Source organism: Lissotriton vulgaris, chromosome 3_1 (genome assembly GCF_964263255.1).
Source record: "Lissotriton vulgaris chromosome 3_1, aLisVul1.2, whole genome shotgun sequence".
NCBI lineage: Eukaryota > Metazoa > Chordata > Amphibia > Caudata > Salamandridae > Lissotriton > Lissotriton vulgaris.
Window position 1 is genome coordinate 438,644,271 of NC_141689.1, and position 19,130 is coordinate 438,663,400.

Consider the following 19,130-nt stretch of genomic DNA (forward strand, 5'->3'; position numbering starts at 1 on the left):
TTTGAGGAGATTAAGATTCCGCTCACTAACCAGGACTACAATTTCTGGTTTAATGGCGCCCTACAACAAATAAATAAAACAAGGCTCGGTCCACTAGGTAGACCAGGAGCTACATGGCCGACATTAACCGGCTACACACCACTTCCTGACATTGATATAATGCCACAAGATACACTGCTCTTACAACACAAAGAGTTGGTAAAACTCCTAGAGCCATGACACAACTCGTCATGAGGACACTTGGTGTCCAGGCCACGGTAGCTACAAATAATACAGCTTCTAAACAGAGCACCGCTTCTAAAATCACTCCACAAAACTTACACACAGTAATGGGTAAACTGCCCACGAAACGTTAACAGATTCCTTTCTGGGTAGCTCAGAAAAAGACCCAGTTAGAGGCAGTACTTCTAAATACCACACCATTTGAAAGCATATAATGCTAACACTCTGCTTGCCCATAGGGATAACACCACAGTTAGAGGACTGCACCAATTGCGGTACAGTCTTTGCTGCCATATATACCAGAACTCATGGTATTCCTTCCTTACCATTAATTCCAGATGTCTTATGACAGATACAGAACAAGTATGGAGCTGAACCAGCTCTGAGCTTAGGTATGAAATTACTAGGTAATTATGACCAGGTATCAACAATAATACTTGCTAACATTAAAGGGGAAGCAGCTTCAGTGGCGATCCGCCAACACCTAAGAGAGGTCAGTCTTATAGACCAACCACAAGAACTTCCCAAAATAATTAAAACTGCATATGCAGAACTGGGAAGGGACAGATTGGGTGGAAAAGCTTTTAAGAACCACAGCTAATGGGCAGTCCTGAGAAGGACACTTCTAAGCAGACACCTACTTCTTCTAAAAAAGAAATGGGAAAATAATTTAAAAAAAACATTTTTCAGAAAAGATTCTCAGTCCCAATGTAGGTCTCCTCAACAGGAGCCCTCTCCAAAGAGGTATCACCTTTGGAATAGGGATAATATTAGGAAACCTGCAGTGCTTAATTTGTAAAAAACATGGTACCGGGGCTCTCAACATGAGGACATTAGAGCTTGCACCATCGGGTGCCCTTGGCAGCACTGCCAATGACAACACCAACACACTACTAATCATCACACTCTTAAAAGTGTAACAAGTCATACTATAACAGGCCCCCAAAGCTATACCAATGGCCTTGGAGGCAAATACTACCAATTGGAAATGTAAATAATGAACAGAAGTTGGTGTACTCGTACCTAAATTGGCAGACATCACTACCATACGCAGACAGTCAAAAGCCCCGGCACAAATTAAGCACTGGAAACATGACAGGTATCAGGATACTGATACGCATTCCTCCTGATAAACAACACAGGGAGAGAAGGAAAGTTAGCACACAAAGAAGAGTGCAAGCAGTCCAGGGACAAGCACGCTCAGGACTCTTCTAAAACAGAAGACAAGCCACACCTCAATTAAAAAAAATGAAAAGAAGAAATATGCAGGTCTCAAAGTTAGACTTGCACAGAATCCTAAGGACTCAACTTCTGAACGGGGATTGGGTTCAGACAATGCTATGGCAGAGCGGCAGAAGTAACAATAGCTCACCAGAACCTGAAGGAATTTCTGGACAGCAAAATTGAAAGATTACATCACTGTGGAAACACCAGACAGAAGGGTGAGCGTCCCACACAAGTTATATGAAATAACACTCCGCATGGAGAAGGACGAACACAGGAAAGTAAAAGGTCTCTTTGCGAAGAACCTATAGTCTGGTTTTGACATACTATTAGCAGAATAAGATTAGCCGCCAGCATTCGTCAGGGAGCGCCCAAAGGGAGAAAGTATATTTTTCCAAAATTTTTTCAACCATGTTCCATGTTCACCTTAGACACAAATATGCCCAGGAGTGGGCAGTAGCCCAGGCTCCAGCATTGTATAAAAATCACAGTGGATGGGATAAGGACTCAACCCACCATGTGATCCCGTTAATAGTTTCACTGCATGCTCAAAGACAATACCGTATTAAGCAAGAAGCTAAAACACAGGTCACTTAGATCTTAGATCAACTTGAATCCAAGGGGATTATTTAAAAATGCACTTCACAAATGAACAAACACTTGCATCACTTATCAAAACCTGATAATGCATTTAGTCTGGTTTTCATTTACAGACACTTGAACACTTGCACAAAGACACATGCCGTCCAACATGCAGATTGTGCCGCATTAATGAATAACATTATGCTGGAGAAAATACAAATCAACACTTGTTGTCTCAAATGGATGTTTCTGTCAAACTATAGCACATGAAAACAGGTACCTAACAGCATTTAGTATATTAGAGTCCCAGAGACAATTTTTTGTCATCTCCCCCGTGGGTATAAGAACAGCTATGGGGTATTTTCTGAAAGAATTACTGAATTGATAAAGCACTTTGATGAAAAAGTGTTGTCCTATATTCTGTGATATTTATCTAAACGGACAACCTTATGGGGAAACACTTGACCAGGGTAAGCACCATTATTATGGGGTTGCCCTCTGGGGGCTACAAATTTAATTTTGAGAAAATCAGAAATTACCCAACTCAGTGTCCTATTTTTGGGATAAGAGTTTTCAAGTGAAGGCAAACGCCTGGCAGCTAACTTTTTAGAAAAATGTGCGCTGCTCCAGCCTCCAAATATATTAAACAACTTCCAATCAGTACTGGGATTCCAAGATTTTGGCAGAACATACATTTTTGATTTCACAAAGAAAGTAAAACCTTTCTACGACGTTTTTTCAAACCTGACTTTTCAGTCAAACACTGGGCACCATTATTCTTTGTTTACTGCAGGAAGATATTATTGCTTCCAAATACATACACAGACGTGTAAACTAGCACCAAATGGTACTCAGTATCATTTTGGGTCAATATGGGTACACTTATTTTTTCCTTTTAATAAAGGTGAAACTGTACCAATCATATACGATTCTCATCTGTACAAAAACACAGAAATTAGTTTTAATTCAACAGAAAAAAAAACTCTGACAACCATTCAGGCTGTAGCAAAAGAAAGAGCACTGGCTCATGGGAAGAGGCATTATTGTCGTCACCCCTGTACTGGGGCTAGCATTCCTAAATGCCAAAACCTTACATCCAGAATGGATACAAATGGCTATCTCTTTTGCTGCATCAGACTTTGAATGCAGATTTGATCCAAGTTTAAAAACACAGGCATTCCTGCAATATGAAAAAGAACACCATCTACCAAATGAAATCTTGCCTCTAGATGAGTATGGATTTTAAAAAATCTACACTGATGGGTCTGCCCCACCGGCCGCTTTTGTTAAATATCAGATGGTGGATGGCAAGTTCTGTCCTCATTGCACCAAAAAACTACCTCTAGGTAATAGCACGGCTTGGTTGGCAGCTTTAAAAGCCCTGATACTTGCACTTGTAAACAATGATCGAGAATTCCCAACACTCATTGTGTTTGATTCCTTTTACTGTGTGCAATGATATAATAAATATTTACACCATTGGGAACAAAATGGGGTTAAAGATGAAACAAGGTGGCACAATTAAACACAAACATTATGGGAACAGGTAGTGGAGTTGAGAAACGACCTGCCAAAAACTCATGTGATTAACACACTGAGTCATCAACGTGACGGTGTGCACGTTGAAGGGAATTCATTGGCTGTTGAAGCCACATGGGGGGCTGTTCACACAGCTTCCATAGCTGCGCACACTCGTCCAACAACGAGAATAGACGGTTAGAATATGATGGCTGTAATTGCTTCACGCAAAAGCAGCACAGCAGTGCCTAAAATTTCCACTCAAATACTCCGACAAGTTAGATGCAAACAACATTCCATATGCTCAGATTCCTGGAGTGGGGGATCGAGTATTTTCAAAATATGGATAGTAGGCAGTAATTAATCATTTAAAGCACACAAGGGCAATGGCTCCTCGCATTCAGGGGTAATAGCTACTATTTCTTCATTACAACAGTGATATTGGTGGCCTGGGATCAGAAGTCAGACTATTGGCTTTGTCTTGAACTGCAACATCAGCAAACGAATGCCAGGCTACACCATCACAAGACCCACGCAGGTCCCATTGCTAGACAGCCTCAGACTGTCCACTTGATCGTGTTGTGTAAAGGACCACTGCAGCCCATCTCACATTTTGAGGTGGCTTAAAAATATATCTTAGTGGCAGTGGGTCCTTGCTCAAGTTTCCTATAGGCATGGCCTCAATACTTGGCTGATGCTCAAAACTGTTATAAAAAGATTTGCGAGTCCACAACAGGAGATACGCAATCAACGTTACACCCTGACTGTGGCCCCACACTTGGCTCTCGAGCCTACTGAGAGGCCATGGAAGGGATGGATGTAGTATTGCGGTACTCCTCTCCAACGCCATCCTGAGGGAATTAAGGTAGAGGAGAGGAAGGACTGGGGCATAGAGCAATCATTAACAGCTAGGGTATTAGGCGGGGTATTAATGGGGTCAAACACTTATATGGATTCAGGGGGAAATACACACTCAGCCAAGAAGCTCTCTAGGAGGTATCACCCCATTTACAAATATGGTAACCTGATCATACATGTGAAGGCACAGTGGCGGATGAAAACCATTCTGTATCTATGATCGTTTGGCTGTTTTACAGGAACTAAAGGAAACAAAGAAACAAACAAAGATTCTGTCAAAGTGAAACAGGCCGCCACTGGGAAGTCGAGGTAATCACGGCAAGTCCTGTCTGAATCCAAAAGTCATGGATCTGGGCAGAGAGAGAAAAAGATCGCGGACACAAAGGAATTTGGGCCCTCATACAGAAATACATGTGCCACTCCTTAAAGTGAAAGGAACAAGAACTGAACTTTTGCCGCATCCTGCCGTGATAAAAACACCAGATTCATTTCAAATGAAAGAATCAACCAAAACCTATGTGGCCAATACTGAGCAGTAGGCCTCGTGAATTCCACAATAGTAGACGTCCCTCTCACTACTATTCCAGAAATTCAAACTGAAAGGCTCATCAGGTTTGAGAAATCAAATCCATGGAGTGGGAGACTATGCAACAATGCAATGGAACCAGTTCTCCTTGAACGAACCTTTCAAATTAAAAATAAAAATCAAGACTACACTCAAGTTGCAATTTGGCCAAAAACAAATGTGTACACCAACGTTTTTTCAACAAAAGCATCTATTAATAAAAGCTTCTACGTTTTCTCAACAAAAACATCAAATAAAAAAGGCTTCAATGTTTTTCAACAAAAGCATCAAATAATAAATGCTTCAACGTTTTTCAACAACAGCATCAAATAATAAAAGCTTCAAAGTTTTTCAACAAAAGCATCAAATAATAAAAGCTTCAAAGTTTTTCAACAAAAACATCAAATAATAACTTCAACATCTGAACGTTTTTTCAGCAAAGACACCAACTATTAACTTCAACATTTCAAGGTTTTCAACAAAAACAGCAGAAATAACTTCAACTAAATACGATGCAATTTCAACAATTGAACTTACAGCTAATGGCTATTTCATTAACTGTGATACGTTTTCCAAGGCTCCACGTGAACAGGAAGCGACAGCCAGCCCAAAAACAAACAACAAACATACAAGTACAAACTTTTGAACCTTTCCCTTTCCAAAAGATACAGACCTGGCTTCACCATGAGTAGAACTATGTGGTATTTCTGGGTTCATCTTTTTCTGTTCTGGCTTTGCTTAGAACTAGGTTTTAGTTTGACTCTTAGTGGACACGTTCTACAATACAGGATTAACATAAAACTGAAGCCACGTCCATTTTCAATTCAAATGCAAAAGAGACTTATAAATGTATTCGACCTGAACAAACCTTTATATTCTAAATGATGTACTTAATCATCCAGTTTTTAATTCTGATTAATGTATTTTGAACTTTCATTCATTTTCATTTATTTTTATCATACATTCAGTGATGTAATTACCTTCAGTACATTTTTCAAAAAATTGGGTTACTGATACAGTGTATAATATGCTGTCTGTTTTAAGAATAATTGCTACATTTTCAGATCATGAAATGTTAGAGATTTATTCATATTGCAACGCTTTATACCTGTTACCTTCATTAAGGTTATCAACTCCTACAGAATTGAAATGCATCTAGAAATGTGGTTGTTTAAACACCTTTAGGAACGTTGCCAAACACCACCATACATACATCAGCAGGGGCAACATTAGATGCTATTTACAACACAACTGGACAGACCCAGTTAGGAAAGTATGGGTGGTTTGGCCTTTTGACACAAATACCTGTCACAGAAATGATTCCTGAACGTCACCAAGGGACTCAGTATACATAGGCCAGACCTACGTTATGTACAGATAACATCCAGTGGTAGTGAAATCCTACAGTGTAGGGAAGCTGTGCCATGTAAAAAAAAAAGCCCCAACACTGACAGTAGTAAAAACGAAAGTTTCCATTATAAAATTAAATAATGCTTAAGGCAATCTGAAAACCATGCTTGTGCAGCACCTTTTATTTTTTCATTTTACATCAGCTAAAGAAATATTTTTTCTTTTTTGAAAAATAGCACTCTTAAATACAGGCTGCCCCTTTTTCCTTTTTGTTAAATTTGGCCTTTTGCATACAAGCTGTGTGATACACCTTGGGAATACCTCGAACAGGAACTATGCTTCTCATGGTTTCTAATATTTAAAAGAACAGTCTGAAAAGACTGCAACGTACCTCTTCCAAAGGAAAACGCCAGTGGCAATTACCACTGTGCAGGGTCTGCTGAAGTCCTATGCTTGGCTGTGTCCCAAGCGTATTCCCATCAAACCAAAGCATTCCTTGGAAATCCAGTGGGTACCTTGTGCTTCATTTATCAACACTAAGGTATGGATTGAGACCTCATCGGCGAATATGGCTGAAGGTGAGGCACGAGTAAATTCAAGCACACAGGTACAATCTTCAGCACCGGCTGCCTCAGAACAAGCAACTCGCAGCACTGTCTTTCTGTGCTTCCACAATGACTGTGCGAGGTATTAAAGGTCTGTTCACTGCAGCAAATGGCTATGAAAAATGTTGTGACTACCAGCACTTTTTATCTCTAGTTCTTCAAAACATGTCCTGAAACACATTTTTTCTGTTATTGTTTTAACTTTCACCGAATGCTTGGAGCTTTCCCTCTAAATTGACTTTTTTAAAGAAAGCATGGTCTTCTGAAAAAAAAATGAAAGAGTTTTCAATTTTATAAACAGAAACTTTTATAAGTAACTACTTACTCTAAAGAGTATATATATATATATATTTTTAATGACACTATAGATTTTTCCTGACTCCACAGAGTCTATAGTAAATTTACATATTTTAACAGCTGCTATTTTTTTCAGCTCATAAAACACTCATGCAACTACCTGCCAATTATATGCAAATGCCTATTTTAGTCACGTAGTTTGCTTTTAATGGGTTATTAACTCTTGTCCATAGATTGGAGTGGGTGTTATGAATGAAATTGAGTCCTTAACATAGGTACTGTCTCAGAGGCACAAATCCTTTGTGTCACAGAGACAAGCAGGCCCTTTCACAGAGACAGGCAGGCCCTTTGACCTAGATTAGCCCTCATTTCACAATAACGAGCAACAGAGAGGCTGTCCTCTTATCTGATCACTGTGTGCTCTGTGCACAGAAGATGGTCCATCCTAAGGGGGTCATTATGATTGCGTTTTTTCCGCATCCTCGGGGCCGGCGGAAGCCACCGCCGGCCCCGAGGATGCGGAAAAACCGCAGCGGACTGACCAAAGACCCACCGCCACATTAGGATGGCTGGTGGGTCCTGGTTTCCGTCCGCAGCTTTTCCGCCGCGGTCGGCTTACAACCGCGGCGGAAAAGCTCTAATATGGTGACGGTGTCTTCCAGACACCGTCCACCATATTAGGATGGCCTTTAAATTATGCTTTTCCGCGGCGGGTTTTCACTGCGGGGGCCCGTTGCGGGCCCCCTAGGTGAAAGAGGGGGTGGGGGGTGCACATGGGGGGTACCTATGGTACCCCCCTGCATTTGCATGAAGAAAGCGGCAGGCACCGCGCGGTGCCTGCCTCTTACTGCATGCAAATGCAATGCGTGCATTTTTAACATTGCGGCGGGTGCAGCTTGAAGCTCCACCCGCCGCAATGTTAAAAATAGAGGATGTGACCGCAAACCTTGCGGTCACATCCTAATTGCACAGGAGGGAACTCCGCATGCCATGCGGAGGTTCCCTCCTGCTCTGGGGTCGCGGACGGACGCAAGTCCGTCCGCGATCCTAATCGACCCCTAAATACGTAATCTCCATGTCCAACAGTTACTAACCTATGTCACAACAAATTCTTGGAAACAGACCATGAACACATCTTCCTCTGACCAACATTACGTCAATCAAAGACACCTTTCCAGTATAAGTATACCTCCCTTTGCCCAAGCAAACCAGAGGAGACAGAGACTTCCAGGCCGACACTCTGCCCGAGGCGCTGCAACCTGCGTCATGCCACAGCTCCAGCTGGCAGAAGTCCATCACCCATCTGTGGGTGTCCAGCTCAAGATCAGGATGAAGTCCCGCTAAGGTAAAGGGGTTAGACTAACTCCTAGGGCATGGGTACTCACAAACTTTCTCTCGGGGGCCAAATTTACAGTGTGGTTTGTGGCCGAGGGCCACACCGGTGGGGGCGGGGTCAGTGGGGGAGGGGGGCGGAGCTAGAGCAACAAAAAAAACTGTGACCATGAGGTTGAACACAGGCCAATGCAGCGGACCCCTTCGTGAGCCAACAGACCCTGCATACACACATCCCTCGCTCCCTCTCTCTCCCTCCCTCTCTCTTCCTCCCTCTCTCTATCTCCCTCCCTCGCTCTCTCTCTCCCTCCCTCTCTCTATCCCTCACTCTCTCTGTCTCTCTCTCTTCCTCCCTCCCTCTCTCGCTGTCTCCCCCAGTCTCACTCACTCTGTCCTCCTCTCTTTCTCTCTTTCTCTCTGTCTCCCTCTCTTTCTCTCTGTCTCCCTCTCTTTCGGTCTCCCTCTCTTTCTCTCTGTCTCCCCCCCCTCTCTCTCTCTCTCTCTCTCTCTCTGTCTCTCTCTGTCTCTCTCTCTCTATCACTGTCTGTCTCTGCCTCAAACTGTTTCTGTCTGTCCCTGTCTCTATCTAGCTCTGTCTGCCCCAGTCTCTATCTGCCCCTGTCTCTATCTGTCCCTGCCTCTATCTGTCTGTATATGTCTTTTTCTGTCTCTGTCTCTATCTGTCTCCTCACCTGGCTCTCACTCCATTCTGCCCTATGTCACCTCACCCCCCCCTTAGTCCCTGCTGTCCTCTGTCACCCTCTGCCATCTCACCCAGCCCTCACTCCCTGCTGCCCTTCGTCCACCCCCTCTCCCCCCTCAGTCCCTGCTGTCCTCTGTCACCCTCTGCCATCTCACCTGGCTCTCACTCCCTGCTGCCCTTCGTCACCCGCATCACAAATATCCGATTATTTTAGCATCTTTTTAGCAGTTAAAGTGGCAATGCAGGGAATAGGATTTATTGTCTTTAATTCATGCAGGCAGCAATTTGCATTCAGCACTCATACATATAGAAAGAAGGGCAGAAAAGGCAGACCAATTTGAAGGAATGGAATAAAGGTTAGTAAGTTCACCATTCGGAAGAGGAAATGCTATTTAAAATGTAGCAATATTATGTATAATGTTGTCATGCCACAGACGCGATTTCTCAGATGTCAATATTTGAAAGATTAACCAGTCCCGGGGATACATTAAGCCACTGTAGGCAGCTGCCTGGCCTCTTGAAACTGCAAGTTGGCGCCAAATTGCATGGCAAAGGGAGTACCCAAACGCAAAATCGAATTTTGCCTGTGCTTCGAAAAAATTCCTGCTGTGAAGTTGAGATTAATTAACTATGAAAGCCAGCAGTAAAAGTTCCTGCAAAGGCACCGAGCATAGTCACTGTTTCTTTATGCTAATGTCAATATGTTTAGCAAAAAAGAGCACAAACCACCTCAACCCCCATCCCCCCTCCTCAGTCCCTGCTGTCCTCTGTCACCTCACTCTGCGCGTCAGCCCGGTATGAGGCAGCTTTCCCCTGCACGAACACAGCCGCACCCAGTACTTAACAGGTCTTTAAAAGACCATTTACATGTTAATGAGGCTTTGTTCATCTCTTCTTAGTGCCCCTGCAGCTGCCCTCTGAATATTGCTCGAATCGCCTGGCCCGTCTCTCTGAGTCCGTGCTGTTGCAATCAGTAGTGTTTGCTGGCACTTTCAAAAATAAAAATAACACAGGTATGCTGTCTGGAAGGTCCGCGGGCCGCCAAGTAAGGCTTGCCGGGCCGCTTCCGGCCCGCGGGCCTTACTTTGAGTACTTTTGTCCTAGGGGGATTCTTGGCTCTCTAAGACCTACACACATGCTAGGTACACTTAGGTACATCTAGTATGGCTTCATAGGGGTATAGGCTTTATCTTAATGCATTCTGTATTTCATGTATTTGTTCATTACTATTGCAAAATGGTAGAACTATACAAAGCCTTTTCATTTAACTGCACTGCTGGCCATAATTCTCTGCTACTGTCCAACAGTTGTCGCAGCACATATAACCAGTACTAGAATAACAACTGTGCAATAAATTTTATTGTAAATACACCGACTGTTTCTTCCATGTACTTCTCTGAGATGAGTGACTGAATGAAAAGTAGTACATTGTTTCCATGATCCTGAGGGATGTGGGTTTTATGTTATGTGGTTGCCAGAAGCTATTCCCTTCTTTTGTTCAAGAAGTTTCTAGTGGCCTCTGAGCTAGCTGGTACACATTAATTAAGTTTAATATACATAATAGGGGCATACAGACCTCAGTCCTATGCCAAGCCTATTGTGTATGTTATTCCAATGCGCAGAACCTATAAAGGATATAGGAACTACACTACACCTTCTGGAGCAGTTGTGGGTTTCCCAACTGAGAACAAAGCTTCAATCTATGAAACTCAACTGCAGGCTCATGATTACTTTATTGAAGCACACTACAATGGCATATAGTGCTGTCAGTCCAATGAGGACTTACTGGATGAGGATACAGCACAGAGCAAATAATAAACACAAATGACTTATGGTTTGATGCACTATAATTCAACGATCGTGATGTTGTGTGTAATGTGTGGTTCATAAAAATGCCCAATGTCTGGTGATGATTTATGACCCAGTATGTTTGGAGGATGTAATAAACTGCGACCATTTACACACCACAAAGCCTATGGGCATCATATAGATAGGGTGAAACTCCGGGTGAACGGTCAGAGATCCGGACGGGACACTCCCCGGCTGGGTGGGTTCGGCTATCTGTGCGCCGAGTCCCCGCTCTTATGGCCGCAGCATCAGCACCAGCGCGTGTGCGCGGCCACAAACAATGGTGGCGGTGCATGCTCTGTGTGGGCGTGGCTCCCGACAACTGAGGGTTATTTACTGTGGGTCGGCCCGGGCCCTCTACGTTCACTTTATCCTGGGCTCGAGGATGACATTCATTAAGGCGCAGCATATGGCTGATGTTTGCTCTTACCCCTCCTCGTACAGGAAGTCAGAGCGCTCAAATGAAAAGATTGTAGGCTCCGCTCCGCCAGCCCCCGGTGCCCCAGGGCCTTCCGTGCAGAGTGGCCGCCAGCTGTTCCATCCTAGGCTTTGTCTGCTCGCGGAGCCTGCACTGCTCTCCTCTGCCACGGCACCGCCTCCTCCCAGTCCTGCAGCCGGACTCCACCGAGCTGCACTCCAGGGCAGAGCCGGGCCTCCAGTGCATCACACCTGCAACACCCGTGAGGACACAGCTGCCTCGCTCTCACTCAGCGGGGTCCGCCCGGCACCCGCTCCGTCTGCCTGCCCTGCCTGGACACTTCTGCCCGAGCTGCTGGTGCACAGCTAATGGAGCTTTATGGGAAGGTAAGAGGCGCTCGGGCTCACTGCACGCGCTGAAAGGAACCTACGTGTGAAGCTGGGCATCTCCAGTGGCTCTTTGGACCTTCATTCTAGGGTGTTCTTGAGTAGCTGGCAATTTGAGGTGTTTCTACTGAAGTGCTTGGTATGCAAAATATTGCAAGTGTTTAATTCCTAAAATAGTGTGGATATGACCCAAAAATAAATAAATCTATCTGTCTATCTGTCTATCTGTCTGTCTATCTGTCTGTCTGTCTATCTATCTTTATGTCTGTCTGTCTATCTATCTCATATATAGATATATATGTGACTGTTACGTATATTATTATGAACATATATATTAATTTAAGGCCCTTCTCAATGGTTAGGAATGCCAATTATCATTAGACTAACAAAACTGGAAGAGTCATAAAGTGCGTTTACTTCTCTCTGTCACCCAGATACATATATATATTCATTCTGGGCAGACAGCTGAGGGGAGAGTGGCACCGGGGGCTTGTGGGGCTTGTAGTGTTCGAGGCACTGACGTTGGTAGACTGATGGGAGTAAAAGAACTACAAGCCCCAGAGGCAGCATCGCGGGCGTGAGGAAAGATACGTCAGGGCACCAGGGACAGCTCCAGTGCTGATATTGAAGCCGGTCCGGCAGGAACGGCCAGTGGGGGCTCCGTCTCGAGCTGCGCCGGGGCGTCTCTCTAATCCAGGGGCTCCGCTTACTGAGAGACCACAGGAGACCGTCTGGAAGCAGGATGAGGCACGAGGCACCCGTGCAGGTTTGTGTAACACGACTGCTCTTGTAACCGGGGCGAATGAGGGAAAACGGGATACAGTGCACGCTGCTTTTATTTCCCGTTGTCCCCATTTCTATCGTTTTCGCTTGTTTTGTGTTCCAAGGGTTTTGTAAATGTTTTGTAGAGCTCACACACTCTGTCGCAGAAAGGGTGAACAAGAGCGAAATAGGCACGGATTCACATTTTCTGTGACAATCCGCGGTTGCCTGCTCGAGGCACCAAAGTCTGGTGTTCATAGCGCCCAGATGAGCCGATGGCTGTTCATATGTCGGGACTTCCTGGCGAGGTTCATTCACCCTTGTATCTCCGCCATTCACGGCCGTCTTTTTCATAAACATCTTCAGGGATTTCTTCCCCGCTGAGTATACCGCTAAATATAATATATAAATGCCCTGTGCCGTTCTCCCGAAAGTCCCTGTTATTCGGTTTACACAACGCAGAGCTGCAGTGTAAATCCAAGTGGGCGGTTTATGGATGGTGGACGTGGGGGTCCATAATATACATTGTAAGTCCCATGAAAATGAAAACCAGAGATATTCCTAACTGCTCTTCAGAGGGTGCTAACTATCATGGGATTTTCTGAAATTAAATCCGTACGATACTTGTCAGTTTGTGTTTGCTTACAGTGTGTGTTGTGCTTGTGGTTATGCGTCAGTTGTGTGTATGTGGGATCTCGACTGCACGTGTGCAGTTTGAGTCAATGTTGCCTGTATTCTGTGATATGTGTGTGTGTGTGTGTTTGTGCCTGTGGTGTTTCTTGTGGATGTGTGTCTGGCATGTCCCTTCCTGTGTGGTGGTTCTTGGTGCAGTGTGTGGGTGTGATTATGTGTCGTGTGTGGGTATAACGTAGTGTTTGTGCATGTGATGGGTGCCTGTTTGTGTGGAATGTATTGTGTTCATCAAACACTGGACGAGCGGGCACTGATAAAATGACACAATAACTCATTAGAGAACGGACAACCCCAGCCTGTATATTCTGATTGTGCACGTGATCCCGGCTTTGGGCCCTCCGTCTCGCGGGCCCGTGCTCTGCAGTTTCTCTACATAGAGCATCAGATGTGTAACTTCCCGGTGTATCCGCGAGCCTCATCAAACCCAGGGCTTCACGTTGACATTTAAGAAGTAAACGCTTTTTAAGAAAGCTACACGATAACTTTATGCAATTTAGTCTTTAAAACTAAATATGTTTTGCTTTATTGTAGCTGTATAAAGTATACCCTGTGATGTGTACAGAGACTATCCATTTATCGGAAAACCCTATTCCGAGTGTGGCAAGACTGTAGAGAAGGTCATTTTAAAATGTACCTTTGGAATAAATTGTCCAATGCTGAGAGTCTGCATAATTAGCATTAACGGCCCCATGTGAATATCACGCCACGTTGCATACACAACCCGTGATACACCGTTATTGTATTGAATTGTGATCAGCGCCTTTAGGACGCAATGTGATTGGACAAAGAGTAAGATGTGTTTAACCTTGAAATGTGCTTTCTTTTGAACCATGATACCAGAATATGAAATGCACACATGGAGAGTCCCGCGGTACTGGTGAGAATACATTCAGCCGCCACATGGTCTCACTTGAGATCGAGCCGGACGCAGGCAGCGAGCAGGCTCACACTCACACACCAGCAGGCAGTGTGGCTCCGTCTCACGTGAGTGATGGGCAGACGTTTATGATTCCCTCGTGTCTGCTCACCCCAGGGGCACGCATCGCCACTCTCTGATGAGTATGATGCATGCCACATCCTACAGTGTGCTAGTGTCGATGCACAGCAACATGTTCACGCTTCCCCGCACAGACACACACTCACTATGATCACAGGCTCAGCCAGACCCTTTTGTGCAAGTGGCGCCCAATCTAGGCCGCAGTCTTTCGTCTCTTGTGTGGTGTCCTGGTTAACTGTGCCATGTGGCAGTGGACAGCGCAATAGTGGATTCACGCACAAGGGTGAGTGGAGAAGGAAATGCACGTTTTCTCAGTCTCTTCAGTCGTCAGTGAGATTGCTGGGCTGCAACTCAACAGCAATAACAGCAAAGTGCCTTTTCACAAGAGAAAGATAGAAGCAAGCCCGTAATACAATGCTGCTGCCGGGCGTGTAAGACTGCCTAGACTGAGGTTGAGACATTTACACTGACTGTATACCGCAGGTGAAGTATGCAGCCTTCAGCATCACTGCTGACTTACCCTTCCCCAGAGACACTTGTGTTAGAAGTGAAGCATGCACCAACTGCGCATGTCATTCATGTAACCGCCCTGTTCCTAGAGACGACGAGGTGGTCAATAGGTTGTGACCACCACGTGGGTGTCTCTTGAGCGCACTCTGCCCGCCCTTCCAGCTCAGACTGAATCAGACCTCGTTATAAGACAGGGAGCGATGACGCAGAGCTGAGACCACCGCACACTTATTGAACCAGCAATCACACTAAACAGGCCAAACACCGGAGGAGGTTCCTTCTTCCATCAATGCTTTGCTCATCATTATCAATGTTTTTATGCCACGATTTATTTGACAGAAATAAAGAAGTAGCATTTTTATTCGCTTTTGCATTGTAAATATGGATATAATCAGTCCGAACCTTAGAAACTTTATTGCATGATTTAAAAAACCTTTGCAAGTTACAAAAGATTAAAATGGACGTTTTAAAAGAAAGTGGAAGCCCAAGTCCTTATAGTAAAAGACCCCCGCACCCCCCCCACACTTTTTTTCCTAGAGTTGTCCAGCCAGTAAGCCCAGCCCCTTTAGTCAGTTGGTATGATGGCTCTGACAGATTGTCCTTTTCTAGGTGACTGCAGGGGGGACTTGCCAAATTGTTGTACTGATGAAGGATCCTATTCTTTTGTCCCCTCCCCTAGTTTTTTTACAGCTCGATCCATGAACCTTACTAAGGCACAGTTTAAATTGGTGTTCCGTGGGTCAAAGCAGGCCAATACTGCGGCTCTGCATGATCTGACCTCGTTGAAGTTCCAGCCTTTCCGTAAGAGGGACCGTCTTTCCTTCAACAAGTTTGGACAAAGGCATAGGATATGTATTATGTCTTCCTTATGGTTTCCAAATAGTCGACAGTGTTCCTGGCCATGGTCTCTTTTCCATTTAGGGAGATGACACGACAAGTTGATAACTCCCATTCTCAATTTTAAAAAACTTAATTTGGTACGTGCGGTAAACGGCAGGGTTAGGTACTATTGAGGTGTCAGCTGGACATATGATAGCAGGGTCATCCAGCCGTGGCTTCTTTTTGCTAGACGTGCCTTGTCTTCTAGTGAGGAGAGTTTTTTTCCGCTTATTTTTGCTAGCCTTTTAAATTCATTATGGCTGACTTGAAGGTTCAAAACTTCGTTCAAGCCTAGAGTTTTTAGACCACTTGCCCAGTATTCATGCCCTGCACGCCATAGTTTCGTGTTAAGGCAAGACCATAGGTGTTACGCTACGAGGCCTTACTTCGACGACCTCAATTTGTGACAGCACATCAAGAAACTCATTGATCTGGCCAATGATTGGTTACAAATGCCCAGTTCCAGCCTGATTTGGGCTGGTGACGTTTGTGTAGGTAACTTGAACACTGTTCTATAGATTTTTGCAATAATTTTGTCTAATTGGCCGCTATCCAATCCTTTTAGGACCTCACTCCCGTAAAATAGTGTAGGAATGACTTTTGCCTGTGCTGCCTGCAGTGTTGGAGCGAATGTTGGGCCGAGTAACTTCTTGTGAATAGAACTAATTGCAAAAGCTAGCGCAGCACCCTTCTTTTTTTGTTCTTATAAGTGGGTTTTGTATCTTCCGTTATTGTTGAAGAAAACTCCTAGATACTTGTGGCAGTTGGATTCTACAATACTTTCATGATTTAGAACCCATGCCAGTTTCTTTAGCCTTCCTGGACATACCGCCAAGATTTTTGTTTTCTTGTTAGTTATCAGGAGCTCGTTCTTATTTGAGTATTCAGAGGTAGCTTCCATGAGTCTTTGCAGGCTAATCTTTGTTTTACTTCGAAGAACCACATCTTTCGGCGTAAAAAAGATTTGTCAGCAGGAACCCAGCCAATTTGGGAGCATGAGAGTTTACCTTGTTTAAGGCTTCAGGAAAGTCTGATCAAAATACATTAAAAAGTGTTGGTGCCAGGACACATCCTTGTTTGAGACCTTTCATCGTTAGGATTGGGCATGCCAGTCTGGAGCCGTCCCCGATCTTGATCCTGACCCATGTGTCCTGATGCAGGAGCTGTATGGCTCTTAAAAGGCCATTTGGGATGTTCAGTCTAGAAAGCTTCTGCCAGAGCTTGGCCCTGTTAACGTTGTCAAATGCAGCTTTGTAGTCTATGAATCCCATGTAGAACGAGCTAGAACTAATCTCTGCCTGATCTATCAAGCAGGAGAGAGTCATAAGATTGACAGAGGTGCCAGTGTCACTTATAAAACCAGTTTGATTCGGATATCGTCAGCCCATGCCCGAAGTGAGTTGAGCAATATCCCAGCAAAATACTTTGCTTCGTTGTCTATAAGGGCGATTAGGCGGTAATTTCCAGGAGATTTTTTGTCCCCACCTTTGAAAGTTGGTGCAAGAATCGATCCCTGCCAAGAGGGCGGAATGATGTTATTTTGTAGGATATAGTTGAAAAGTGGAGATAGCTTAGAAGCTCTAAAGGCTGAATCCTCCTTGAAGAGAGCCTGAGAGATGCCTCCTGGACCTGGGGCTCCGTCCTTCCGACCCTTTTTGATCTGATTTTCAATTTCGTCCTTCTGGACTGTTCAATGTTCGATACTGCTTGGATGGATTAGGCTCTCTGTTAGTTTTTCAATTGTTTGACCTGCGTTGAGAAATTCATCCATTGTTGGTGTTTTAAAGTTTCGATCTTAGGGCCAAAATGACACTTTTTGAGCATTGCTGCCTTCTTCGCTGGTTTTCTGATAAGAAATATTATCTTGATGGTCATTGAAATGAAGGTGCAAAAAAGCAACCCACTCAGACTCCAGTATATTTGACGACACAACTTTCGGGGCGCGCCCTCCAAGGCTATTGATGGTACTCCAGAAACTCGTGGAATTATTTATTTTTATGTCTTGGTGTAATTTGGCCCAGAAGGAGTTCCAGTGAGCTCTGCATTGTTCTCTTTTTACCTTCTTCAGGTGACCGCAGGCCTCTCTCAGTTTTGTTATTATTGGAGGGTCCATTAGGTTTGTTTTTAGTTCCCGCCATAGCCGATTCATAGTTCTTTTTGCAGATTGAATCATGGAATTCCATGAGGGCGGCTGTTGTGCCCCATGTGGGTTTACATGCGTTATTGGTTTTGCGTGTCTGTCTGTCAATTTAGTTGCGAATGTTGTCCAGTTGGCAATTTGGTCGTCAGTAGACCTACTGGTGCTCTTAAAGATTTGTTTTGCCTCTGTTGCTACTTGTTGTAGGTTCCTAACCAAGCACTTGATTCCTTTTAAATTGATTGAGTAGCTGTCGGATGCCAGTGGCCTTACTTCTTCGTGTTGCTTTAGTCTGGTGCTAAGCAATATTTCTTGGGGGCTATGATCGCATTCTGTTCTATTTCCGAGTCCAAAACCTAATATTTGGTGCAGGAGAGAGAGGCTGACAAAGATGTAGTCGATAAGGGAAGTGCCATTTTTTGATAGGTATGAAAGGCCGGGTGGCTTGTCTGGGAGAAAGCGCCCATTGAGGGCTCCAAGGCCTAGATGTTTAAGGTTGCCTTGTAAGGAGCGTCCCTTTGGGTCATCCTTGTGCCATCCTGGAAGCTCCTGTGGTGGTATGACTTAAATGCTTTCCTGTGATTTGGTTACCTCGTTTTTCTGTAGGTCAGACATTAGCCACATCTTAAAGTCGCCAGATAGTATTATGTCTACGTTCAGCGATCCAGATTTCGTTCTTAAAACTTTCGCTGTTACCTCTTCTGAGAAGGGTTGCCTCGACACTGAATTTGGGCGAACATAGGCATTCATTAAAGTGATGGACCTGGGCTGGCCTTTGTTTGTGGTAAAGGAAATTCCCACAGACTGGAGGAAGTGTGATGAGCTCTCTAAATCCCACTAAGCAATTGCGTTGTTTATTGAAATATATATTGCTAAGCCGCCACTGCCTCTTCCCAAAGATTTCAGTTTCTGGGCTGGAATATGATGAGTTTTGAACCCTTCTATTTGCAGCGGCTCCACAAGCCATGTCTCTTGTAGTAGTATTATCTCAAATGATCGAAAATAAGAGATTATTGCTTTATCCTCCAGTTTGTTTGTTAGCCCATTGATGTTCCAGGAGCAAATCCTTAAAGAACCCGTATTATTGCCCTTTTTGCTGTGGTGATGCCAGCGTAGTAGCTGGGTTGAGTTTAAGGAGCCCGCCAGCCATGCGCATGTTCCGAACGCTTCCCGATCCCTATTGAGTGTGATCCGGTCATCTCTTTCTTTTCTTGCTTTAGGGTCGAAAGTGGGAGTTTTGTTAC

At 44.4% G+C, this 19,130-nt stretch overlaps 1 protein-coding gene across 2 annotated transcripts in view; it reads left to right on the forward strand.

Annotated features, from left to right (window-relative positions):
• The first annotated feature begins 8,403 nt into the window (after window positions 1-8,403).
• The window catches only part of RAB3C (RAB3C, member RAS oncogene family), a 455,623-nt gene continuing 444,896 nt past the window's right edge, over window positions 8,404-19,130 (forward strand). The window contains exon 1 of one of the 2 annotated variants that reach the window (XM_086960665.1): window positions 8,404-8,566. Coding sequence is in view for 1 of the 2 variants with exons in the window: in XM_086960664.1 (XP_086816790.1) it covers window positions 12,651-12,674 (24 nt within the window). In the remaining variant the exon portion in view is untranslated. Of the gene's footprint in view, window positions 8,567-12,538; window positions 12,675-19,130 lie in introns of those variants that run through there. The other variant, XM_086960664.1, reaches the window with a different exon arrangement.